Source organism: Rhinatrema bivittatum, chromosome 9 (assembly GCF_901001135.1).
Source record: "Rhinatrema bivittatum chromosome 9, aRhiBiv1.1, whole genome shotgun sequence".
In the NCBI taxonomy this organism is placed as follows: domain Eukaryota; kingdom Metazoa; phylum Chordata; class Amphibia; order Gymnophiona; family Rhinatrematidae; genus Rhinatrema; species Rhinatrema bivittatum.
The window spans coordinates 89296920-89319157 of record NC_042623.1 but is presented as its reverse complement, the minus strand read 5'-3'; the positions used below and the strand labels follow the sequence as shown (position 1 = coordinate 89319157).

At 40.1% G+C, this 22238-nt stretch overlaps 1 protein-coding gene across 2 annotated transcripts in view; it reads left to right on the top strand.

Annotated features, from left to right (window-relative positions):
* Positions 1-21993, top strand: part of CAPZA2 (capping actin protein of muscle Z-line subunit alpha 2) — a 111491-nt gene extending 89498 nt beyond the window's left edge. Inside the window, exons 6-10 of one of the 2 annotated variants that reach the window (XM_029615642.1) lie at positions 5158-5237; positions 11406-11484; positions 12436-12507; positions 15552-15614; positions 21007-21993. In XM_029615642.1, the coding sequence (XP_029471502.1) occupies positions 5158-5237; positions 11406-11484; positions 12436-12507; positions 15552-15614; positions 21007-21147 (435 nt within the window). In that variant the 3' untranslated portion in view covers positions 21148-21993. Of the gene's footprint in view, positions 1-5157; positions 5238-11405; positions 11485-12435; positions 12508-13963; positions 15327-15551; positions 15615-21006 lie in introns of those variants that run through there. The other variant, XM_029615643.1, reaches the window with a different exon arrangement.
* Positions 21994-22238: the final 245 nt, after the last annotated feature.

Genomic DNA, 22238 nt, shown 5'->3' with positions numbered 1-22238 from the left:
ACCTATAAAATCTTAGGAGGTAACCACACCCAAAACTGGCAGTTCTGGTGTGCTAAAATATAAACAATCTTCTACAAGAAAAGAAATGAGTAAACCTAGAGAAAAACCAAATCAATTAGATTCATGGGAAAAAAAAACTTTGAACAGGGAGTTTGAAGATAATGTTGTCCTTAATGCAGATGCTGTTTGGAGTTCAAAAAAAAAGTCAGGAAACTTATTTTTAGAGATCTGCAGTTTAGTAGGTTTCTGATTTATTGTGACTTAAAAGCTTGTTCTGGTTTTCCTGTATGACTATACACAAAAAGGAAATGTCACATCAGAAAATCTTATATTGAATTACCGCTTCCCAAAATATAAATATTTTAAGTATATAGCCGCATCATCAAGCCTGACAGCGTGTTCTCTGTGACTTCAAAAAGAGAGCCGCCCAGACCTCTAATCATCTGCGGCAATCATTTGTATCCTTTTTTCTTTTTTTTCTTTTTCAATTTTTCAATTTTTGTTTTATATTTTTGTTCAATCTTCAATTCAATGGCACTATCGTCTCAAGGTTGTTATGATTTGTGGAAATTGTTTTATTTCTTTTTTGAGACGTTTCTTGTATGACTTACATGTATTGTAGGAGCTTACCCTAAAGCAGTGTTTCCCAACCTTTTCAAGCCCAAGGTACACCTATATTAACAAATGTTTTGTGTGGTACACCAACCTCCATGGAGCAGGCAGTGCAAACATGGAGACAATTCATATGGCCAGAAGAAGAGTTAGGGAAGCACTGAAAAACCTGCCAGTCTCTTTGAAAATTTAAACAAAGAATGGGAGAGGCCAAGACACATGATCCCATCATCAAGGACTAGTTCTCTATACCAGTGGTTCTCAACCTTTTTTCTTTCGGGACATACCTGACAGATGGTTCTCACATGCATGACACACTGAACACATGACATCATAGGGCTAAATGTAAAAGTACAGTTTGCATCCACAGGAACCCTTCTGACCCACAATTATGGATGTAAAGCAGAATTATGACATTCCCCGTACAATTCATCTTACAAAAAATATATTCTGGTTCTAGTGTCATCTCAGTAGCAGCAACACAAACTCCAACTACCAGGCTCAATAGCCCTACTTATGAAGACAGCAGTTTATCACTAATGCATGTGCTCTTGAGAAAATACAACAAATAAGACTGATACAGTAAAATACCTCACCTCGGCCACATACACATAACCGACCTAACATACTCCCAGGATCTGCAGTAATGCACATAAACTAATCTGCACACATTTATACTTGTATTATGGAATGCACTCAAACAGTAACAACCCTACCTATGAAAAGGCAACACTACAAATATTAAATCAGGCCCTACACATCAATACACCTATTAGGAAAATAGAACTAGCCAAGCAGCTATAGATCCCAACCCAGAAATAATTGTATAGCTGTACTAATAAGAAGAATAAATGTTTCACAACAACTATGAACAGAATCATATCCAACAATTAAAAACTCATAAAAATTATTTAAAATTCTCCAAACACCAATAAAATATTTCAAAACAGCAGATAATCACATAATATTCAGTAATTAAAATGGCAGTCAATCAAGAAAAAAACCTTAAAAAGCCACCTTTACTAACCCCCTCCAGCAGCTCTCCTACTCCTCTTCCATGCAGGCCAGTAGCACACACCAGAAACAGTAGTGGCTGAAGCTCTGTACTCGTGGTCCTCTTCCTTAGGGCACACGACCAATCTCTCTGTCTCTCACACACATACCAGTTACACCCCCATGACCAGTTTCTGTCTTTCACACATCAATCATCTCCCGACCAGTCTCTCTCTTACATACACACCAGTCACCTTCCCGATCAGTCTCTCACGCACACACACACAGGCTTCCCACTTCCATGTTCTATCTTACATATATAGGCTTCTCACTCCTATGCTAGCTCTCTCCACATGCACAGGTTCTCCTTCCCACAATCACTTTCTCTCTCACACACATACACACAGACTCATCTCCCTGACCAGTCGCTTCCATTGTCTCTCCTATATACACACACATCACCTCTCTGACCAGTTTCTCTCAATCGCACACATGCTCTCTCACACACTTTACTTAGATGATCTCAATCAAATGCTCTCACTTATACACAGGCTCTGTCAGTTTCACATGCACACTCTCAATCACACATACATGCTCTCACTTGCTGGCTGGCTGTCTTTCATATTTCCTGGCCCCCCAAACCCCCCCCCCCCCCCCCCCCCCCCCCCCCCCCGAGCACAAATGGTAGCTGCAGCAGCCTCTTCCTCCAGCCCTCGCAGGCCAAGAAAGAAGAATCCCATCGGTCATGGGAGGCTAATTCTGCTGTCTCCTGTACTGATTTCTGGCTGCTTCTGATTTTGCTTAGGGCCGCCGCTGCTACTTTTTCATGCAGCACGGCTCTTTCTTCTTCCTGCGCACCCCACTGCACATCACTTCCTGTTCCGGGCCAGGTGCGGGAAGAAGAAAAGGCCCAGCCACAGTTGCCAGGCAGCAGTGGAAGATAGCCTGCCTCTCGCTCGGTGAAGGAAGAGGGGGGAAGAGCAGCGGGAGACCGGTAGCACGCGACACACCTGCTGCTGCTTGGCGACACCACGGTTGAGAAGCGCTGCTCTAATACATACAAGTGCAAGACAAAGGAGAAGCCAGTGTGGCATAGGCAGACAGCTCAGTTACCTTAGCTGCACATGTGGCTGCCAGAGCTCCTCCACTGCTGCAGCTCCCAACGCTCAGAATAAGTCACATCTAGTGCTCAGAGCATGTTCTTCCTGTCTCATTAAGCCTAGGGATAAGACAGAGGCTGGAAATACTCAAAGGAGGAAGATGTGTGCCAAACAAAGCGGGGCTTAACTGGCCATAATCTGCATGGTACTTATTCATTTTCATACTCCAGAGCTCATGCTGTAGCTAGAAAGGGGAAGCATATGTGACTATAAATGTTCTAAGAAAGGAGTTTCTGTATGTTTAAGAGCTATTGCTGATGTCTCTTGTTGCTGTGAGGTGCTGAGAGCAGAACCCCAGGTGCTGGTCTGGATCTGAGAATCAGACAGTGGTGACTTTTCCATGGCACATCTGATCAGGTGTGAAGGTACACTGGTTGGGAAGCACTGCCCTAAACTGAGCATATTGTGTATTAAAGCCAGTTTGCTTGTCTTAAAGTGCTATACTTGATGAATAATGGTTTTCTTCACAAAGGCAAAACAATCTTTTTCTGGTAACATGAATTTTAAGATTGTCAGGTGAGCACAGCTGTCTAGATGATATTCCTTTCAGAGGCATGGAACTATCATTTTAATATTGTGAATACAATTTACATATTCAGTACAGTGTATGAAATGATGTAGAGGGACAGATTTTCCTCTGGTCCTTTCAACACCTCCCCATGTCACTAAAATCTGATGGGGCTAAAATTGTGAAGCCTTTCCAGACTGAACTCTTCAGTGTTCTTCCTGTCAGAATAGTGTGTATACATGTGTATGCCTATCCTCTTGCTTTTTGGGAACCTACATATTACAGCCTACATGAAAACCTGTATTGACTGGCATTTACGTTCTTTCGATTTAATCCCCTGCTTCTTTTCTATGCTCCAAGTTGTATTACTCCCTTGTTTTATTGTAACTGCATACCTTAGCCTTCTCTTGTTTAATGTTTTATTATTATTTTTATTATTATTAATAAGATAAATATTAGTTTTTACCTTTTTTGTTACCTATCCACTTGTTAATTGTAAACCGACATGATGCGATATCTATTGTGAATGCCGGTATAGAAAAACTTAAAATAAATAAATAAAACCAAACCAGAATATTGTCCTGCAAAATCATGAGTTCAACTCAGTTTCCCTTTTGAACAAATAACCTTTTAACCTATTCTTGTTTTTCCAGGCCTTTCTGAATAAGCAAAGTATAGAGATATTAAATAGGTAATGGATGAACAATCATAGCCTTCAGTGTGGTTAATATAGCTATTTCCTAGCTTGTAGACAGGATGGACTCTGGACCAGTGGGTTTATGCTACCCTGCCAGCAGATGGAGACTGAGCAAGCTGACGTCACAGTATACATAACCCTGCAGTGACCCTAGACTGCCAATATTCTCCATCTCCAGGAGATGGTGGGCGAGCATCTCCTTTTGGGGATTGCTTTGAGCTTTTTGAAAGGAGAAATTTTAAATTCTAAATTCAGGAAAAAAGATCCCCACTCTCCTGAGATGATACCTAAAGGTCCCTCCCCCAGTTGAGTTCTGAGGCGATTTCTGTGGTCCCTCAGAGATGTGCCTTGGTCTGGTAGCTGGGTTTCCCGTTATCTTAGCTGCTAGTTCAGCTGAAAGGCAGCGGGTGCAGGAGGCCGTGTGGCGGTGACGCCAGATGCTCTTTCCCCTCACAGCCGGAGACCATCTCTGTACTCAGCTGCTAAGTGCTGAGCTCAGGTAAAGTTTAAAAAAAAAAAAAAAAAGTTTCTTACCTGAATCGGAGACAGAGGGGTTTCAGGACTTCCTCCAGTCTCTGTTCTCGGTGTGCCTTGCCAACGTTTGTTCCTGCTCCTGTTGGGGTTGGGGAACTGGGCAGCCTGGCGGGTTGTGGCCCTTGGAGGGCTAGGCCCTGCACTAAGGCTTTTTTCTTACATGCTGCATGGTAGACCGTGGCAGCCATTTTTTGTGTGCTCTTCTGCGTGTTCTGCCCTCTGTAGGCCATCGGTGTGCTCAGTGTATTGGTTCTGCGCACACATGCGCTCGTCTTTTGGGCACACTTTTTAGTGCACAAACGTTGTGCTTGGCACAGTAAAATGGATTGCGCGGGCCTAACGCTTCCCGGATGCTCCTCGGACGCGGCTTGCATTTGCATGCTATTTCAATACAGTATCGAGCGGTAGGTGATCCGAACTGTGCGTGCAGCAAACGCGGGTGCGCCCGGCCGTAACGCACCTCTTCCTACCACTCCTTACTGTATCGGCCTGTTAGATTGTGAGCCCTCTGGGGACAGGGAAATACCCACAGTACCTGAAAATAATCTGCCTTGAAGTGTCTGAAAGGTGGAATATAAATCACGATTTATTTTTTTTTAAATCTAGAAATTCTGTACTTCTAGAAAGACTTAATGGTGAATTTTTCTTCACAGGTGTATAGTAAAACAATTGATGGACAGCAAACTGTTATTATATGTATAGAAAGCCATCAGTTTCAAGCAAAAAACTTTTGGTAAGTTTTGCATAAAATTGCTTTCAACTTGTCCTTTGCTTTATTTAAATGATTGCAGTAGATCTTAATTTCCTAAGTTTTTTTTTTTCTCATCCCAAGTGTTTCTGCATACCAAGGGCGCATTATTTAAGACCAGAAGTACTAAACTTTTTTCCACTAGACACAATGGGGAAAAAACCCTCTAGTATGTTGGCCCTTTGTGATGTTTTAGTAGTGGTAAATGCTACTTTTTCTGTGAGGATGGAGATTGCCTCTGTTTTAGTAAAAAAAAAAAAAAATGCTAATTAGAGGAGCCTTCTGACTCCAGCTCAAGAATAGTGATACATCACAAACTCAGCCGTCTCTTCTCCAAGCTGAACAGCCCTAACCTCTTTAGCCTTTCCTCATAGGGGAGCTGTTCCATCCCCTTTATCATTTCGGTCGCCCTTCTCTTTACCTTCTCCAGTGCAACTATATCTTTTTTTCAGATGCAGTGACCAGAACTGTATACAGTACTCAAGGTGCGATACAGAGGCATTATGACATTTTCCGTTTTATTCACCATTCCCTTCCTAATTCCTAACATGGTTTGCTTTTTTGACTGCAGCAAACTGAGCTATTTCAGTTTGTTTATCCATTATGATGCCTAGATCTTTTTACTCAGTGATAGCTTTTAATATGGAATCTAACATCATGTATCTTCTGCAAGGGTTATTTTTCCCCTATATGCAACACCCTCGCACTTGTCCACATTGGAAGATTGGGCATCCAAATGGCAGATGAACTTTAGTCTCGCAAGGTCCTCCTACAATTTATCACAATCCGCCTGTGATTTAACTACTCTGAATAATTTTGTATCTTCCCCAAATTTGATAACCTCACTCATCGTATTCTTTTCCAGATGATTTATAAATATATTAAAAAGCACTGATCCAAGTACAGATCCCTGAGGCACTTTTTCCACTCAGAAACTTGACCATTTAATCCTACTGTTTCCTGCCTTTTAACCAGTTTGTAATCCACGAAAGGACATTGCCTCCTATCCCATGACGTTTTAGTTTTTGTAGAAGCCTCTCATGAGGGACTTTGCCAAACACCTTCTGAAAATCCAAATACACTACATCTACTGGTTAACCTTTATCTACATGTTTTTTAACCCCTTCAAAAAAAAAATTGAAGCAGATTTGTGAGGCAAGACCTCCCTTGGGTAAATACATGTTGATTGTGTTCCATTAAACCATGTCTTTCTATATGCTCTGTGATTTTGATCTTTAGAATAGTTTCCACTATTTTTTCCAGCACTGAAGTCAGGCTCACTGGTCTATAGTTTCCCTGATCACCCCTGGAGCCCTTTTTAAATATTGGGGTTACATTGGCCACCCTCCATTCTTCAGGTACAATGGAAGATTTTAATGATAGGTTACAAATTTTAACTAACAGATCTGAAATTTCATTTTTTAGTTCTTTCAGAACCCTGGGATGTATACCATCCGATCCAGGTGATTTGCTACTCTTTAGTTTGTCAATCTGGCTTACTACATCTTTCAGGTTCACAGTGATTTGGTTCAGTTCATCTGACTCATCACCCTTGAAAATCATCTCTGGAACTGGTATCTCCCCAACATCCTCATTAGTAAACACGGAAGCAAAGAATTCATTTAGTCTTTCTGCAATGGCCTTATCTTCCCTAAGACCCCCATTAAACCCTTGGTCATCTAATGATCCAACTGACTCCCTCACAGATTTCTTGCTTCTGATATATTTTAAAAAATTTTATTATGAGTTTTTGCCTCGTGCCATTCTCATTTCAAATTCTCTCTTCACCTGTCTTATCAGTGTTTTACACTTAATTTGACAGTGCTTATGCTTTTTCCTATTTTTTTCAGGTGGATTCTTTCAGTTTTTGAAGGATGTGTTTTGGCTAAAATAGCCTCTTTCACCTCACCTTCTAACCATGCCGATAATCGTTTTGCCTTCTTTCCACCTTTCTTAATGTGTGGAATACATCTGGACTGTGCATCTAAGATTGTATTTTTAAACAATGTCCATGCCTGATGAACACTTTTAACCTTTGCAGCTGCACTGTTCAGTTTTTTTTCTATTTTCCTCATGTATCAAGTTTTCCCTTTTGAAAATTGTTAGAGCTGTAGATTTACTTATTGCCCCCTTCTAGTTATTAGTTCAAATTTGATCATATTATGATCACTATTACCAAGTGGCCCCACCACCGTTAAATCTCTCACCAAATCCTATGTTCCACTAAGAATTAAATCTAAAATAGCTCTCCCTCTTGTTAGTTCTTGAACCAATTGCTCCATGAAGCAGTCATTTATTCTATCCAGGAACTTTGTCTCTAGCATGTCCTGAAGTTACATTTATTTATTGGGGTAATTGAAATCTCCCATTATCACTGCACTGCCAAATCAGTTAACTTCCCTGATTTCTCTTAGCATTTCATCATCTGTCTGACCATTTTGTTGTGGTGGACGGTAGTATACTCCTATCACTATACTCTTACCCAACACACATGGGATTTCTACCCATATAGATTCTATTGAGCATTTAGTCTCTTGTATGATCTTTATCCTGTTGGACTCTATACCCTCCCAGACATAAACTGCCTCACCTCCACCAGGTTGATCCTCCCTAGCATTGCAATATAATTTGTACCCTGATATAGCACTGTCCCATTGGTTATCTTTCTTCCACCAGGTCTCTGAGATGCCATTTATGTCAATCTCATAATTTACTGCTATACGCTCTAACTCTCCTAGCTTACTTCTTAGACTTCTGGCATTGGCATACAGACATTTCAAAGTGTGTGTTTTGTTTGTATTAATAATCTGCTTTTCAGTTGATAGGGATAATTTGGAAATCATTAGCTTCGGTGATTTTTTGCATATAGCACATGGACTATGTTTGCTTTTATTGGAACCTCTCTGTTGGGATGCACTAACTCTCCTGTTTCATTAGTATCCTTCAAGGATACATTTCTCTGAACCATGCACTGCTGGGAGACTGTCTGCTTTCCCCCTTTTTCTAGTTTAAAAGCTGCTCTATCTCCTTTTTAAGTTTGTGCCAGCAGCCTGGTTCCACTCTGGTTAAGGTAGAGCCCATCCTTTTGGAAAAGTCTCCCCCTTCCCTAAAAGGGTTCCTCAGTTACCTACAAAACTGAATCCCTCTTCCCTGCATCATCGTCTCATCTACGCATTGAAACTCTGGAGCTCTGCCTGCCTCTGGGGACCTGCACATGGAGAAGGAAACATTTCAGAGAATGCCATCCTGGAGGTTCTGGATTTCAGCTTTCTACCTAAAATCCTAAATTTGGCTTCCAGAACCTCTCCCACATTTTCTTACATTGTTGGTGCCCACATGTACCACGACAGCCGGCTCCTCCCCAGCACTGTATAATCCTATCTAGGTGACACGTGAGGTTGGCCACCTTCGCACCAGGTGTGCAAGTTACCAGTCTGTTCTCACGTCCACCAGCCACCCAGCTATCTACATTTCTAATAATTGAATCACCAACTATGATGGCTGACCTAACCCTTCCAGCCTGGGCAGTAGCCCTGGGAGACTTGTTCTTAGGGCGAGAGGACAACACATCACCTGGCGAGTGGGTCCTTGCTACAGGAGCACTACACCAGGGGTGATGTTCTCCAACTGGGAGACCTTTCTGATCCAAGGCAGCACTGGGGCTGCCAGACTGGATTTGAGACTTGGCTACTATGTCCCTGAAGGTCTCATCAATGTACCTCTGTCTGCCTCAGCTCCTCCAAGTCAGCCACTCTAGCCTCCAGAGATTGGACTTGTCCCCTGAGAGCCAGGAGCTCTTTGCACCGGGTGCACACATACAATCTCTCACCGGCGGGTAAAAAATCATACATGTGACACTCAATGCAAAAGACTGGAAAGCCCCCCTCTTGTTGCTGGACTGCTGCCTCATCTTAAATTTGTTGAGTTCCTAGAAAGTTTAGGATATTAAGGGAGTTGGAATTAGAGTACTTTAAATTTACATTTGCTAGTGTCCTACAAGAGGATGATTAAACTCTCAATAAGGGCTGGTGCAATAGTATGATTTAGATAAGAGCCTAATTGATTTTTAATGAGAAAGTGTCTCCTGCCTAAAAATCAAGGGTTGAGTGGGAAAGACTGACACTAGAATTAACTACCTCTGCCTTGCTTATCTCAGGATACACCTCCTTTTTTGGTTTTGTTTTTATACTGCACTAGGTATCCATGTCTACAAAGACCCCTGATCTGAGCTCCTGGAGCTTCTTCAAATACTCAATTCTCCAGCCAAACCAGCAGCCCTTTTAGTTCACAACATTCTCAGTGCTCTACAAATGAACGTGAAAAACTCCCATTTTTGGTCACCCCAAGCACTCGGAAGTTAGACCTCAAATTCAGAGTCCAATAGTCACCAGACTTTAGGGTTGTCCAGTTGCCTCACCAATCCAGAGTAGTTGAATCTGCTATGAAGAAAGTGAAACAGTCATTTGCTCAAATTCTCCTCCTGGAAAAGACTACAAACTTCTAGATAACTTTGAAAAAGAAAATTTTTCAAAGTGCAGTGCTCTGCTCGCATTACCATCCATCATTTCTACTTGGTGTATATGAGTGCATTCAAAAGTTGAAGCCTTTCTTGCTGCCATAGAGCAAGGCAATTACTATCCGCAATAACACCTAGATGTGGAAGAAGGCATCTGTTGCCATCTCCTATCAGTATATGAATCCTTTGATTCCATTTCACATACCTCATCCACCTGTACTGGGGCTAGTGAGCAGTATCCTTGAGGACGTCCACGAAAAACTAGCAGATCTCATCTGCTTAGGTGACAAATCTTTTTGGTGAAAAGCTCAGTGAGAGTTGCCCAGATTAAAGACCAGAATATAGTGATGCAGTTGCTCTCAACTGCTCTCAAATAGCCCTCTACAGCAAGTAGTCACTTCTATTCTTACAAGCAACCATTCTTCCGAAGGAGGCCTTACTGGTCTCTTCCATAATACTGTCTACTGCCCCTTCCAGTCCCTCATAAAGAGAATGCCAGCAACAGAAACCTACACAACAGATCTAACCTAAACCAGGACCTAGTTTTTGATCCCGCCTAACAATCTGTTTCTGACTCTCCCAGTAGGGGGGAGAATCCAACTTTTCATGGAGGGAGTGGCATTACATCAACTAGGCCCCCCCAAGTCTTTCAAATTGTGCAGTCTGGGTACTGGTTGTGTTTCTTTTGCACTCCATTTGGATCCATCTCATTTACCACAACTTCAACTGGAAGTCCAGTCTCTAATCCACCAATAAGTGATAGAACCAGTTCCACTGTCCCCATAGGCATTGGGGGATCTATTCCCTATACTTCCTTATCCCCAAGAAAATGGGGGAATTGCGGCTCATTCTCGACTTGCAGACACCTGAACAAACGCATACTCTGAGAAAAATTCAAAATGAGCTACCCCAGCAAGTTTCTACCTTATATACATAAGAACAAATGGATATGTGCTTTGGATTTGAAGGATGCATATGCTCACATAGCCATTCAACCTTCACATTGGCACTACCTCCACTTTCAGATAGATTCTTCCCACCACCAGTACAAAGTACTCCAATTTGGCCTCTCATTTGGTTCTTGGATATAGGGCCTCTGCCATCGTGTGGTTCCACTGACCCATCTTCACAGCCACCACTACCAATGGAGTCTGCTTTCCCAATGGGATCAACTCGAATTAGCCATGGAATACCTACCCGCCTCCCTGGAGAGTCTACTACATAGCTAGATTAGCTGTAGTAGGAAATGACTCATGAGGCAACATCTGCCCAGGGAATCCTGCACATGCTAAATAGAGCTCAAAGCTCTACTAATTTGGAAAGATGAATCAGATGCTGCTGGATGATGTCTCCCAAGTGTAATGGTTAATTCATCCTATTATCTATAGAAAACACAGTTTACAGTAAGCAGACTTGCTATATCGTATGTATATTTGTTATGAATATCCCAAAAACCAGACTGGTGTTTGGCTGTTGAGCCAGGGTTGGCCACCTAGGTCTAGATTGCCAGAAACAGGAAGAGGACTGACATGAGCAAGAATAGTTAAAATTGGGACTTGCTAAAATAGGACAAAATAGGATATCTGAATCTTAATATTTGTTGAAATTTCTTGCCCTATGTCATTCTTCTATTTTAGGAATGGTCGTTGGCGATCAGAATGGAAGTTTACAATCACTCCCTCAACCACTCAGGTGGTTGGCATCTTGAAAATTCAAGTATGTATGTATTGTGTTATGCTGTTTGGTAATTAAAGCTACAAATCAGGAGAACTGCTCCCACTGATGGCAACCTTGTCAAGTCACTCTAGCTTCTTGTTAAAGTTGTCCAAATGAAACAAGATAGTAAGACTGTTGCATAAAATCTTCTAAACTTTAATTGAAGGTGCACAAAATCTTTTTTTGAATGAATGCTATAATGAAACCTATACCAGTTCCCGGCGCGCACACATGGATGCGCCGATTTTATAGCATGAGCGCACATGTTATAAAATTCATGGTTGGCGCGTGCAGGGAGTGAAATTTTTGCTAACTACATGTGGCGATGCAATCGAGCCTCCCCCGGTTCCCTACCCCACTACCTAAACTCCCTCTCTCTTCCCCTCTCCTCCCCATCCCCTAAACCCTTCTACCGACTTGTTTTTTTTGTTTATTACTTATTGCTCCCCTGGAGCAGAAGTAGTTTGCGTGCACTGGCCGGCTGCCAGCGCATGCTTTCCTACCCCACCCCTTTTTCAGGGCCTGGCACTTGTGCGCGTATCTGCTCTTACATGCGTGGCCGGGCCCTTTTGAAAATGCACGTGGTGCGTGCAGGGACCGGCCACGCATGAAAGTGCTGAATTTTTATGCTCATGGCCATTTTTAAAGTGTCTATGCAGTAAATATAACTGCATAAAATTAGTTGATTTTCTATACATACAGAAACGATTGGTGTATGTACAAGGAGAAGGTTTTGTGTTGGAGAAACCTATTTTTAAAAAATTGTAAAGTAACAAGGTAATTCTTGAAATGGTGTACAAATGGCAGGAGGTGTAGATGAATGTTTTGATTTATCTGAACTCATTGACAAAGGGATTCATTTATCGTTAAGTGAAATACTGTTTTCACATTGATGTTCCTACCTTATTTATATTATCTGTGAAAATATTGCTTATATATTTTATTGTATAGGTTCATTATTATGAAGATGGTAATGTTCAGCTAGTGAGCCATAAAGATGTACAAGAATCTCTAACTGTGTCTGTAAGTACTATTTTTATGGTTTGTTTTGTATGTTAACAAATCACAAAGCTTGACGATACCAAACTGAACTACTGTGTAAATGAGCGATTATAAAAAGGCATTATAGTTAGAAATTTTGTTATGTAGCCAGAAAGGAAATTTGGCTTCATTTTCTACTTTATTTGCAGCAATGTGAATGCATTGATCCATATGAAAAGTGCTACCCTATAAATATTCCATGAAAGCTCCAAACACTCCCTCTTGGCTGGCATTTCGAAACCCATTCTGCAAAAGTCATGGGAGTTTCCTGCACACTACACAAGTGTCTTCCTATTGAATACAGTTTAACCTGTTTGAAATTGAATAAGTGTGAATTTTTTTTCTTTCAGTAACTTGTTTCCTAGTTAAATACCAATTACACTGAATTTTTTTTTTTTTTTTAAATCTTGTCGTATAATGTAGTAACATAAATGATGGCAAAAAAGACCAAATTGGCCCATCCATTCTGCCCAGTTCAATATCTTCCACTTTGGTTAGAAAAATATACAACATCCATACAGTACCCACATATGTAGGAGCAGTATATGATGTCTTTAATACTTTGGAAATATTTTAATTTAAAATTTTACAAAAATACTTTTTAAAAATTCTTTACCTATTTGGATAGAACAAAGCTTAATCAGTTCAATATTTTAGACACTAAGAATGCTTAGATTCCATACCTTTTTTTAGTGGAGAGAACTATTTATAAGCTTCTCAATGTGTATTCCATTGAAATTCATTTCTGTATTCATATAGTCTCTAGGGGTACATCTTTAATAGTTCAAGAAGGGTACATCACACACCGGGTGGGATTGAGATTGCTACGGCAAGGCTCAAGTGGTGGTTGAAATGGTTCATCTCTGAGACAATTAAAGAAATTCCTCAGCCTTCGGTTGAGAAAGATGGCTTGGATTAAATTGGTGTGTAAATGCAAAGTAATGGTGCACTTGAATGTATACACTGATTTTCACGTATTTCATATTTTAAGAATATTTTTTTAAGCACATTAAGTTAATCATGTTGGTCATGTGATCCCTCGCCATCGCTGAAATAGAGCTTCATATCCCCTTTTTGGCAGCCAGTGCTTCTTAGGCTCTTGTCTGAGTATGGTAGGTGGTCCAGATATCATGTTAATTATAGTAAGTCGGAGATTTTTCCGATAGGGGAGGTGGGGGGGGGGATATTCCTAGTTGTTTTAGGGGCTTTAGGAGGGCAAGTCCGGTATTACTTATTTGGGTGTCTTTGTACCCCATGATTTTAATCTCTCAAACAAATTTTGGCCCTATTTTTGATAAGATCCGGAAGGGCACTCAGAAATGGGGTCATTTGTATCTATCCTGGGCTGACTGCATTACTGTGGTTAAAATGAATCTTTCCCCGTTTCACGTACATGTTTCAGCATGTCACCTCTCTTATTCTTTATTAACATTAACAGTGTTATTTCCACAAAGGCTGCGCATTTTGTGGAAGCACAAGGAGGACGGGGGAATGGAGCTTCCCAACTTACAGGTATATTGGGCTACACGAATGCATAGTGCAATGGTCTGGTTGCATAGGGTTGTGGCCACGCCATGTACTCTATAGAATTGCACTTGGTGGAGGGTAGGAACCTGTCACAGTTGCTGTTACATGCACCTGACTTGGCATGGATTCGGTGAGTCAGTAGGGAAGGTCCCTTTTACTTCCTACACTCTGAAGATAAGGAGGAGGGTTTGCCAGAGACTGGGATCAGCTTAGGGTGGATATCTGTGTTGTCTTCCTTGTGGGGTAAGCTGTGTCTATCCTTACTGTAAAGATGCCTCTATGTGGTGGAAGCAGTGGTTGAAATTTCATGGGCCAGCTATGGCAAGAAGAAAACAACACTCATCTATATAGTTTCAAGATGTTCTCTGTAGCTGAGGGTTCTCATTTTTCCGAAAGAATACTGGAGGTGCTGAGAAGCTATGGAGAGGCTAGTTGGACTCCCCAGTTGCTAAACTTGGTGAAGTGTTTGTTAATTAAGGAAGACATCCCTAGACATAGCATTTTCAAATTTTACAGGGCTATAATGGAGTGTGTATGCTCTCAGGATCCACCTCTGAATTTGGTGCATGATTGGAATAGGAGCCTTCAGATGACTTTTGATGCAGTGGATTGGAAGGCTATTTGGAGGGTGGCCCACAAGACTTTGATTTCTAAGAGGAGATCGGAGGTGGTGATCAGGCTGTTACATCGATGTTATAGATGTCCCTTATGTATGTTTTTCTCCTGGCTCCTCTAGACTGTTGGAGAGGTTGCAGGTTGGAGGGTTCTTACTTTCATATATGGTGGGACTGCCCTCTAGTGGTGGTTTTTTGGACAAGCATTCGGGAGTCTGTCTCAGCAATGATGGGTGCTGAGGTGACATTTATGCCTTTATTGTGCCTTTTGGGAAAATGAGATGATAGGCACCTGTCCTCATCTAAAAAGATATTGGCGAATCATTTAATCCTTGCTGGGAGATAGTTGCATTGATGTGGAAATCTGCACCTACCAATGCATCAGGCATTGCACATTGCCAAGATTGAAAGAGTGACTCACATGCTGAAACATATATTACTTTATGACAAAATATGAGGTAGTTTTTGGGAATACTGGGTCACGAGACCTTAATATTGGTTCAATGAGGTGTTGGAGCTTCTGCACTGTTCAGTAATTCAATGAATGCCCTTTCTGTGGTTTTTGCCTGACCCCCCAGTTTTTCTTTTCTAACAATATGGTTGTGCAATCTCTGTAATTCTGATCCTCATGTTAAACAGTTAAAAAAAAAAAAAAAAAAAGAGAGATACATATCAATCATGCACTAGGAACACTTCTTAAAGCAGCTGCAGTTGGCAGAAAACTAGCTATGTGATAAATTTCATAGGTCATAAATTACCATGACACTTGCTGTGAAGGCACGGTTGATTTATTATAGACCTATTAACTACTGGATTTAGTCAACACTTTAGTTGCAAGAGTGCAGTATGAAATTGCAGTATTATCTATTTTTTTTTCTTTTTTAGAATGAAGTGCAGACAGCAAAAGAATTTATAAAAATTATAGAGGCTGCAGAAAATGAGTACCAGGTATTTATTTAGCAATGCTAGTTGTTAAATGTTTTTCATAAATTGATCAATTATGAGATTGTTACTCTTAACGTGAATTTGTAAGGCAAGATGACATATCTTAAATGGGTATAGCATTTTGGTGCCTAGATTTGAAGATCACTTGAAATGTATCCTGCGGAAAATTGTTTGGATGTTGTGATCCTGGATAAAGAAACAACCCAATATGGCCAACAAATGTTTATAGCTCAATAAACTATTGTTAGTTTTTCATGAGAGAAAATATTTTGTGTAAAGAAATATTTGTAGTAAAATGATGCATCTTGCCCATTATTTTTCCCTATTGTCTCTAATGGCTGTTGGAAAGACATTCCTGCATAGGTAGCTTCTATTTGCTTTCCTCTATCTCAGTGGTTCTCAACCTTTTTTTGACCGGGACACACCTGACAGATGGTTCTCACATGCGTGACACACTGATCATATTACAGTCTCGGGGCTATATGTAAACATATACTCTGCATCCACGGGAACCCCCTTGACCCCTAACAATGGATGCAGAGCTCACCATGCGAAAAAAAAGATATTCTGGTTCTGATAACATCTCAGTAAAAGCAAAACAAATTCCCTTTACTACCAGGCACAATAGCCCTCCTTATGAAAAGGCAATAATTTACCATTAATGCATATCCTATTGAGAAAACACAACAAATAAGATTGATACAATTGCTTACATGCTAGTAAAAACCTCACCTTGGTTACACACACAGAATCTACCTTCACCAAGTACAGAAAGACCATACATTATAAATAAGGAGACAAACTGGAATGGAAAACCAAAAAAAGCCACTCTGCATGCAGTTCAAACCTGGAGAAATGGAAAGAGAAATATAGCACCTAACACAGTCCCAGGATCTGCAATAATGCATAGAAACTAATCCACACAAAGTTACACCTGCATTATGGAACACATAACAACCCTATCTATGAAAAGGCAACACTACAAATATTAAATCAGGTCGTAAACACTAATACACCTCCTATTAGATTAAAACTAAACTAGATGAAAACTAAATGCAGCAAAAACTGAACTAATCTACTTATCAACAGTACCAGATTCTATTCATCAGCCTCCACAAACTTTCATATTTGGACAACATATACCCATAAAACCATATGCAAGAAACTTAGGTATAATCATTGATTCAAAGCTGTCACTGTCCAAACATATTTCTGAAACTGTTAAAAAAAATCTTTCTTTAAATTACATATGCTCAAAAAACTTAAACCGTTGCTACTACCATTTGACTTCCGGACAATTACACAAGCATTAATTCTAACGAACTTAGATTATTGTTATTAGGACTACCTTTATCCACACTACATCCCTTACAGCTTATCCAAAGTGCAAGAATGATTTATAACCTACCGCATAAAGAACACATAATTTCCATATTACAACATCTACATTGGCTCCCCATAATCCACCGTAATGGATACAAAATTCTATCCAGTATTCATAACCTACTCTATAATCCTAACTCAGTATGGCTTTGCTCTATGTTGCGTATTTATAAACCATCAAGACAGCTCCGATCTATGGACAAATGCTTATTAGAAATTCCATCTGTCAGAACCGTTTAGCCCTAATACGAAAAAGAACCTTCTCTGTAGCAGGTCCTATACTATGGAACTCTTCCTGAAAATATCTGCCTATTATCAAACTGCAAAGAATTCAAAAAAATGTTAAAAACTTATCTGTTTAATGACGATTACAGAATATCATAAGTAACATTTTTGGTCGTACTGCATTAAGGCCTACCACTTTGTATGAACTTATTTTATATTGTATTATTTTGTCTTTTAAATTATGTATGTGTGCCTGTAAATCACCTAGACGGACATGTAAATGTCACTATGTGCGGTATATAAAAACTTTTAAATAAATAAAATTAGGAAAACAGAACAAGCCAAGCTGCTATAGATCCCCACACAGAAATAACTGTACAACTATATTAAATGTTTCAAAACAGCTGATGAACAGAACGTCAAACAATTAAAACTCATAAAAATTATTAAAAATTGTCCAAATAAATATAAAATATTTCAAAACAGCAGACTCATCACATAATAATTATGATGGCAGTCAATCGAGAAAAATAAACTTAAAAAGCCACCTTTACTCTCTCCAGCAACTCTCCTACTCCTTTCCCTTGAAAGCACATGCCAGGAGCAGCAATGGCTGCTGAAGCTCTGTCCTCACGGTCCTCTTCTTTTAGGGCCCACAAGTCACACACACACGCAATTAAACCCTACGACCAGTCTGTCTTACACACACACACACACACACCCCAGTCACCTCCCTGTCCAGTCTCTCTCTCTCTCACCTCCCTGCCCAGTCTCTGTCTCACACACTTTGCTTAGAGCCCCAATGCTGTGTTCCTCTTTAATTTCGCAGTTGCAGATTTCCCAGTACTGCTGCTGCCTTCTCAGCCGCACTGAAGCAGCAAACATTTATTTTAGAAAATATGCCACAGCACTCAAGCCTTTCTTCTAGCTGTCAGGATATCCCTAGGCTCCCCATCTGCCTGCTTTTACGGCCGCTGGGAGCTCCAATTGCCCCATCTGTAATCAGCATGGCTGAGTGGCACTTTTACTTTAAATGCGGTTTTGCCATGCTCACTGTTGCATCAGGGGAGGGAAGATCCCCGGAGCAACCGGCCTCTTTATGCTTGCGACTCACTGCTGCTTTGCGGAATCCCTACTCTATCGGCACGGCTGGCCTTTTTTCTTTGTGGCTTCCCGCTGTGTTTAGCACTTCAGCCCGTGGCAGCCACAGGGTCGGACTTCTTCGCCGCCACAGGCCTGGACACTGTCATGCCTCCCAGCTCCCCTCAAACCATCCCACCCCCGCGCTATGAGATGCCCCCCTTCTTCCTGCCCCACCAGCCAATCAGAGGTTTCCTCCTCCAACTGGCAGGAAGAACGGAGGAGGCTTCCGATTGGCCCACGGGGGCAGGAAAAAGGTAAAGGGATGTATAATTGGGGCTGTGGGACACTAGGAGCCGCGACACACCAGCTGGTGCTTGACACATTAGTTGAGAAGCGCTGCTCACAGATAGTCGAGCCTGAGTGAAATCTCAGCCCATTTCTATTGAACATTTGCATGGCTGTTCACTATGGGCTCATTTCCAAACCCCCCCCCAATACTCTTAGGGCCTCCACTAGGCAAATAGTGGTTGAATATCAGGTTTTCCCAAGTATCTACTGTTGTAAAAGGGAAATATTCATGGCTTTTCGTGCAGTTTTGAAAAACTCCGAAATTTATTTGTAAGAGCCCAAGGTATTTGGAGTCTGCCTTAGTCTCCATCATTGGGCTTCTTTCTCAGTACATCCACCTTCAAAGAGTTATTCACCCATGTAAATACTGTTTTTATTCATCTCTTCAAGACCTCTAGAGCAGGAGTAAGTGCAGGCAGCTTTTTATTTGCTCATACATCTCCCAAGCGAGGAAAAATTATATTAAATTCTTTTCCTCCTATGGTAAATCATGGGAGCCAGTCCATGTCACCATCTTTTCTTTTAGAATCCTTTATCAATGTTTTAAAAGACATCACTGCTGGCCTTTGTAGAAGGCCATGACTGCAGTTCAGAAATGTAAGGAAAAGGTATCTAGTAGCTTGTGACCTATAAATGCTGTCCCTTCATAGAAAGATTTGAAGGAAGGATAGAAAATAAAAATAAGGTGTAGGGGTTTACGTTTGGACATATGCTGGCCTTGCATGCTAGCAGTTCTTCATGCACTGAAACTTAGTGATTATTTTCTGACTGTAATGGGTTGTTTTTTTTTTCACCTGTCTGAGTGCTGGGGTTTTCTCCATTAATTCCTAGGTAACTAGCTGAGAAGAATTTAGGTATAAATACGAGACTGGTTGGAGACTGACGTATAGGCAGGCATTTTTGACAAAGTGTGCATACACAGTACAGTTCATCATTTTATATAGAGAATCAACTATCCCCAAGCAACTCCACGTATTCATAAAGATCTAATCAGGCTTATGCATAGGCAGATAAAACAGCTTATATTTTCTGTGGCTTGGAACAGGATGAGCTCAAAATACTTAATTATACCCATAGCACAATTTTCTTTTTCGGCTTTGAGTAATGATTTCTTTTTATTTTTAATTTGCCAGCCCTAATAAATAACAATTTGCCACAGCTTCCTTTCTGGTTTTAATATGATTAACCTATGCAGCCAATGGCAAAGGTTTGCATGACCTGAAAACTTTTATTGGTAGGCTCTTCAGCACCCTGGGGATTTTAGAATAAACCGTGTTTCAGTTTTGTTTTTTTTATATATCTGAAATAAACACACACTGGGTGTGTATGTCCTAGGGTTTTTGATCATTTTTATAAATTGCAAACTGTTACATATATAGTTTCCTTTTCTAATTATTCCTTTGATATAAGGTGCTGATCCTTATTCAGCTAAAGACTAGATAAATCAAATGTTGTTTAGCTAGACTTTTAATTTTAAACTTATTGTTTGAATATCCATGCTGTGCTGCAAATAAAAATGGAACCAATTCCACTTCAAATGCTACAATACAGTCTCTTAATTTTCTTGATCTGTGAATTTGAACTACTTTTAAACTACAAAACTTTTTAAAGCCATAACATGCTTTAAATGCATTGTGTAAAGTTAGGGACTGCACTATATATTCCTGTCTTTGCTGTAGATAAGGGAACATTTCTTATACATTTGTAATTCACTGTTCAGTGTCCAGCAAGCAGCCTGCATATTTGCAATAAAGTGGATAAGCAAGCAAATACGAAACTGAAGATGATAAAAAGCCATTCAAACACAGGGAAATGGAAAACTCAAAACTAAGAGGGCAGAACAGTTGGGCAAAAGAAAAAGGAAAGTCACAAATACAAAGGACCAGATTAAAAAAGAGAATAAATCTGCAGATAAACATAAGTTCTAACAGAATAAACAAACCTCCCTGAAGTGTTGTGTGTGTGAATTTCATCTGTTTAAAAGTTTCCTGGCCTTTAGAGAGATGGCTTAGGAGCAGGACCAATGATTCATATAGATTAAACTGTTTTTGCTACCACTTCATAGAAAATGGTCATTTTGTCTAAACGACGTGATCATTTGAGGGGAGCATACATTGTATTAATCACATGGCAAAGTGATATAAAAGGGATCTTCTTTCAGCTCAACTGGAGGAAAGCCTCTATTTCTGTGGTAAAATACATTCCATGTTTGGGATCTTCAATTTGGAAAAATAGGTTGCAGTGCTGTGAAATGCTGCAGCAAGTGCTCCATGTCACACAAAATGTCACCTACTCAATTTAAACGTGTGGTTTTGTTAGCCTTCCCCATAATTCTCACTCTCACTGTTTCTAACAGACTGCCATCAATGAGAACTATCAAACCATGTCTGACACTACTTTCAAGGCCTTACGTCGACAGTTGCCAGTTACCCGCACCAAGATTGACTGGAACAAAATCCTTAGCTACAAGATTGGAAAAGAGATGCAGAATGCCTAAGATGAACATTGCATGACTGGATCATTCTAATGTCCTTGTATACAAATTAAAAAAATGATTGCAAAAGTATTCTGAACTGTAAGGTTGCCCAGTCAGCATGGGCTTTTGCCATTGAAAATCACTGTAATTAAGTAGCTTGTTTAGAGCACAAAGCTTAGCTAATTATTTTCTTTTTAATTTTAGTTTGATTTTTGAAGAGGACTGTAAAATCATGTACACCTGAAACATTCTTTCAGTTTTAGTTGCATCCTTACTTTCATGGGAAAACAGTCATGCCTTAGCTTTGAGTTGGCATTGCAGGTTGTTAAAAATATTTCACATAACCCTCTAATTTAGTACTTCATTTTGAAAAGGGCAACCTGAAATTTGTACAAATAACTTTGAAAGTGGGGGACATGAAATGGACATTTCTAGATCAAGAATCAACATGAATTTAGCCACGTGCTGCTGTAGAAAATGTCTGTGTCTCTAACATGTAAGACGACAAAGCATTTTATGTATTAATTGTGTTAAAACCTTTGGAGATAACATTTATTTTGCTAACTCGGTGTTTAACTGAGCCTTTTCTAAACAAGACAAAGGTCTAATTCTGTTTTAAGGTTTTCAAATGAAAGTATATATTGTATCTGTGCATTTAATGCTTTGTTTTGTCAGCTATTTAAATCAGCTTGGATTCCATCTGCCCTTGAGGTCTTACTTTTTATTACACAGCCACAAATGTATTATAACAAGGCAAATTGTAATATATATATAATCTTATACTCCTTACCATGTTTGTCAGTTTTTCTCCCTGGATTGAAATGTACTACAATTCAATGTGACATTAAAATGCAAATTTTCTATTTATTTGCATTGTGTGGGTGATGTACTATTTGTAAAATGTGTACACTATACTTACAGCATGTTTATTTTCTTGAGTTCTGTGATGCTTCATTAGTTCTGAGCCACAGTTGAAGATACATTGGGTATTGGTATGAAATGCATGTACTATCTTGGTTAAATGTAAGAATCTGCTTTATATATAAATAAGAATCGGGGAAATCACAATTTTGATACTGTTGAGTAACTCATTGACATTTTTGGCATTTGTT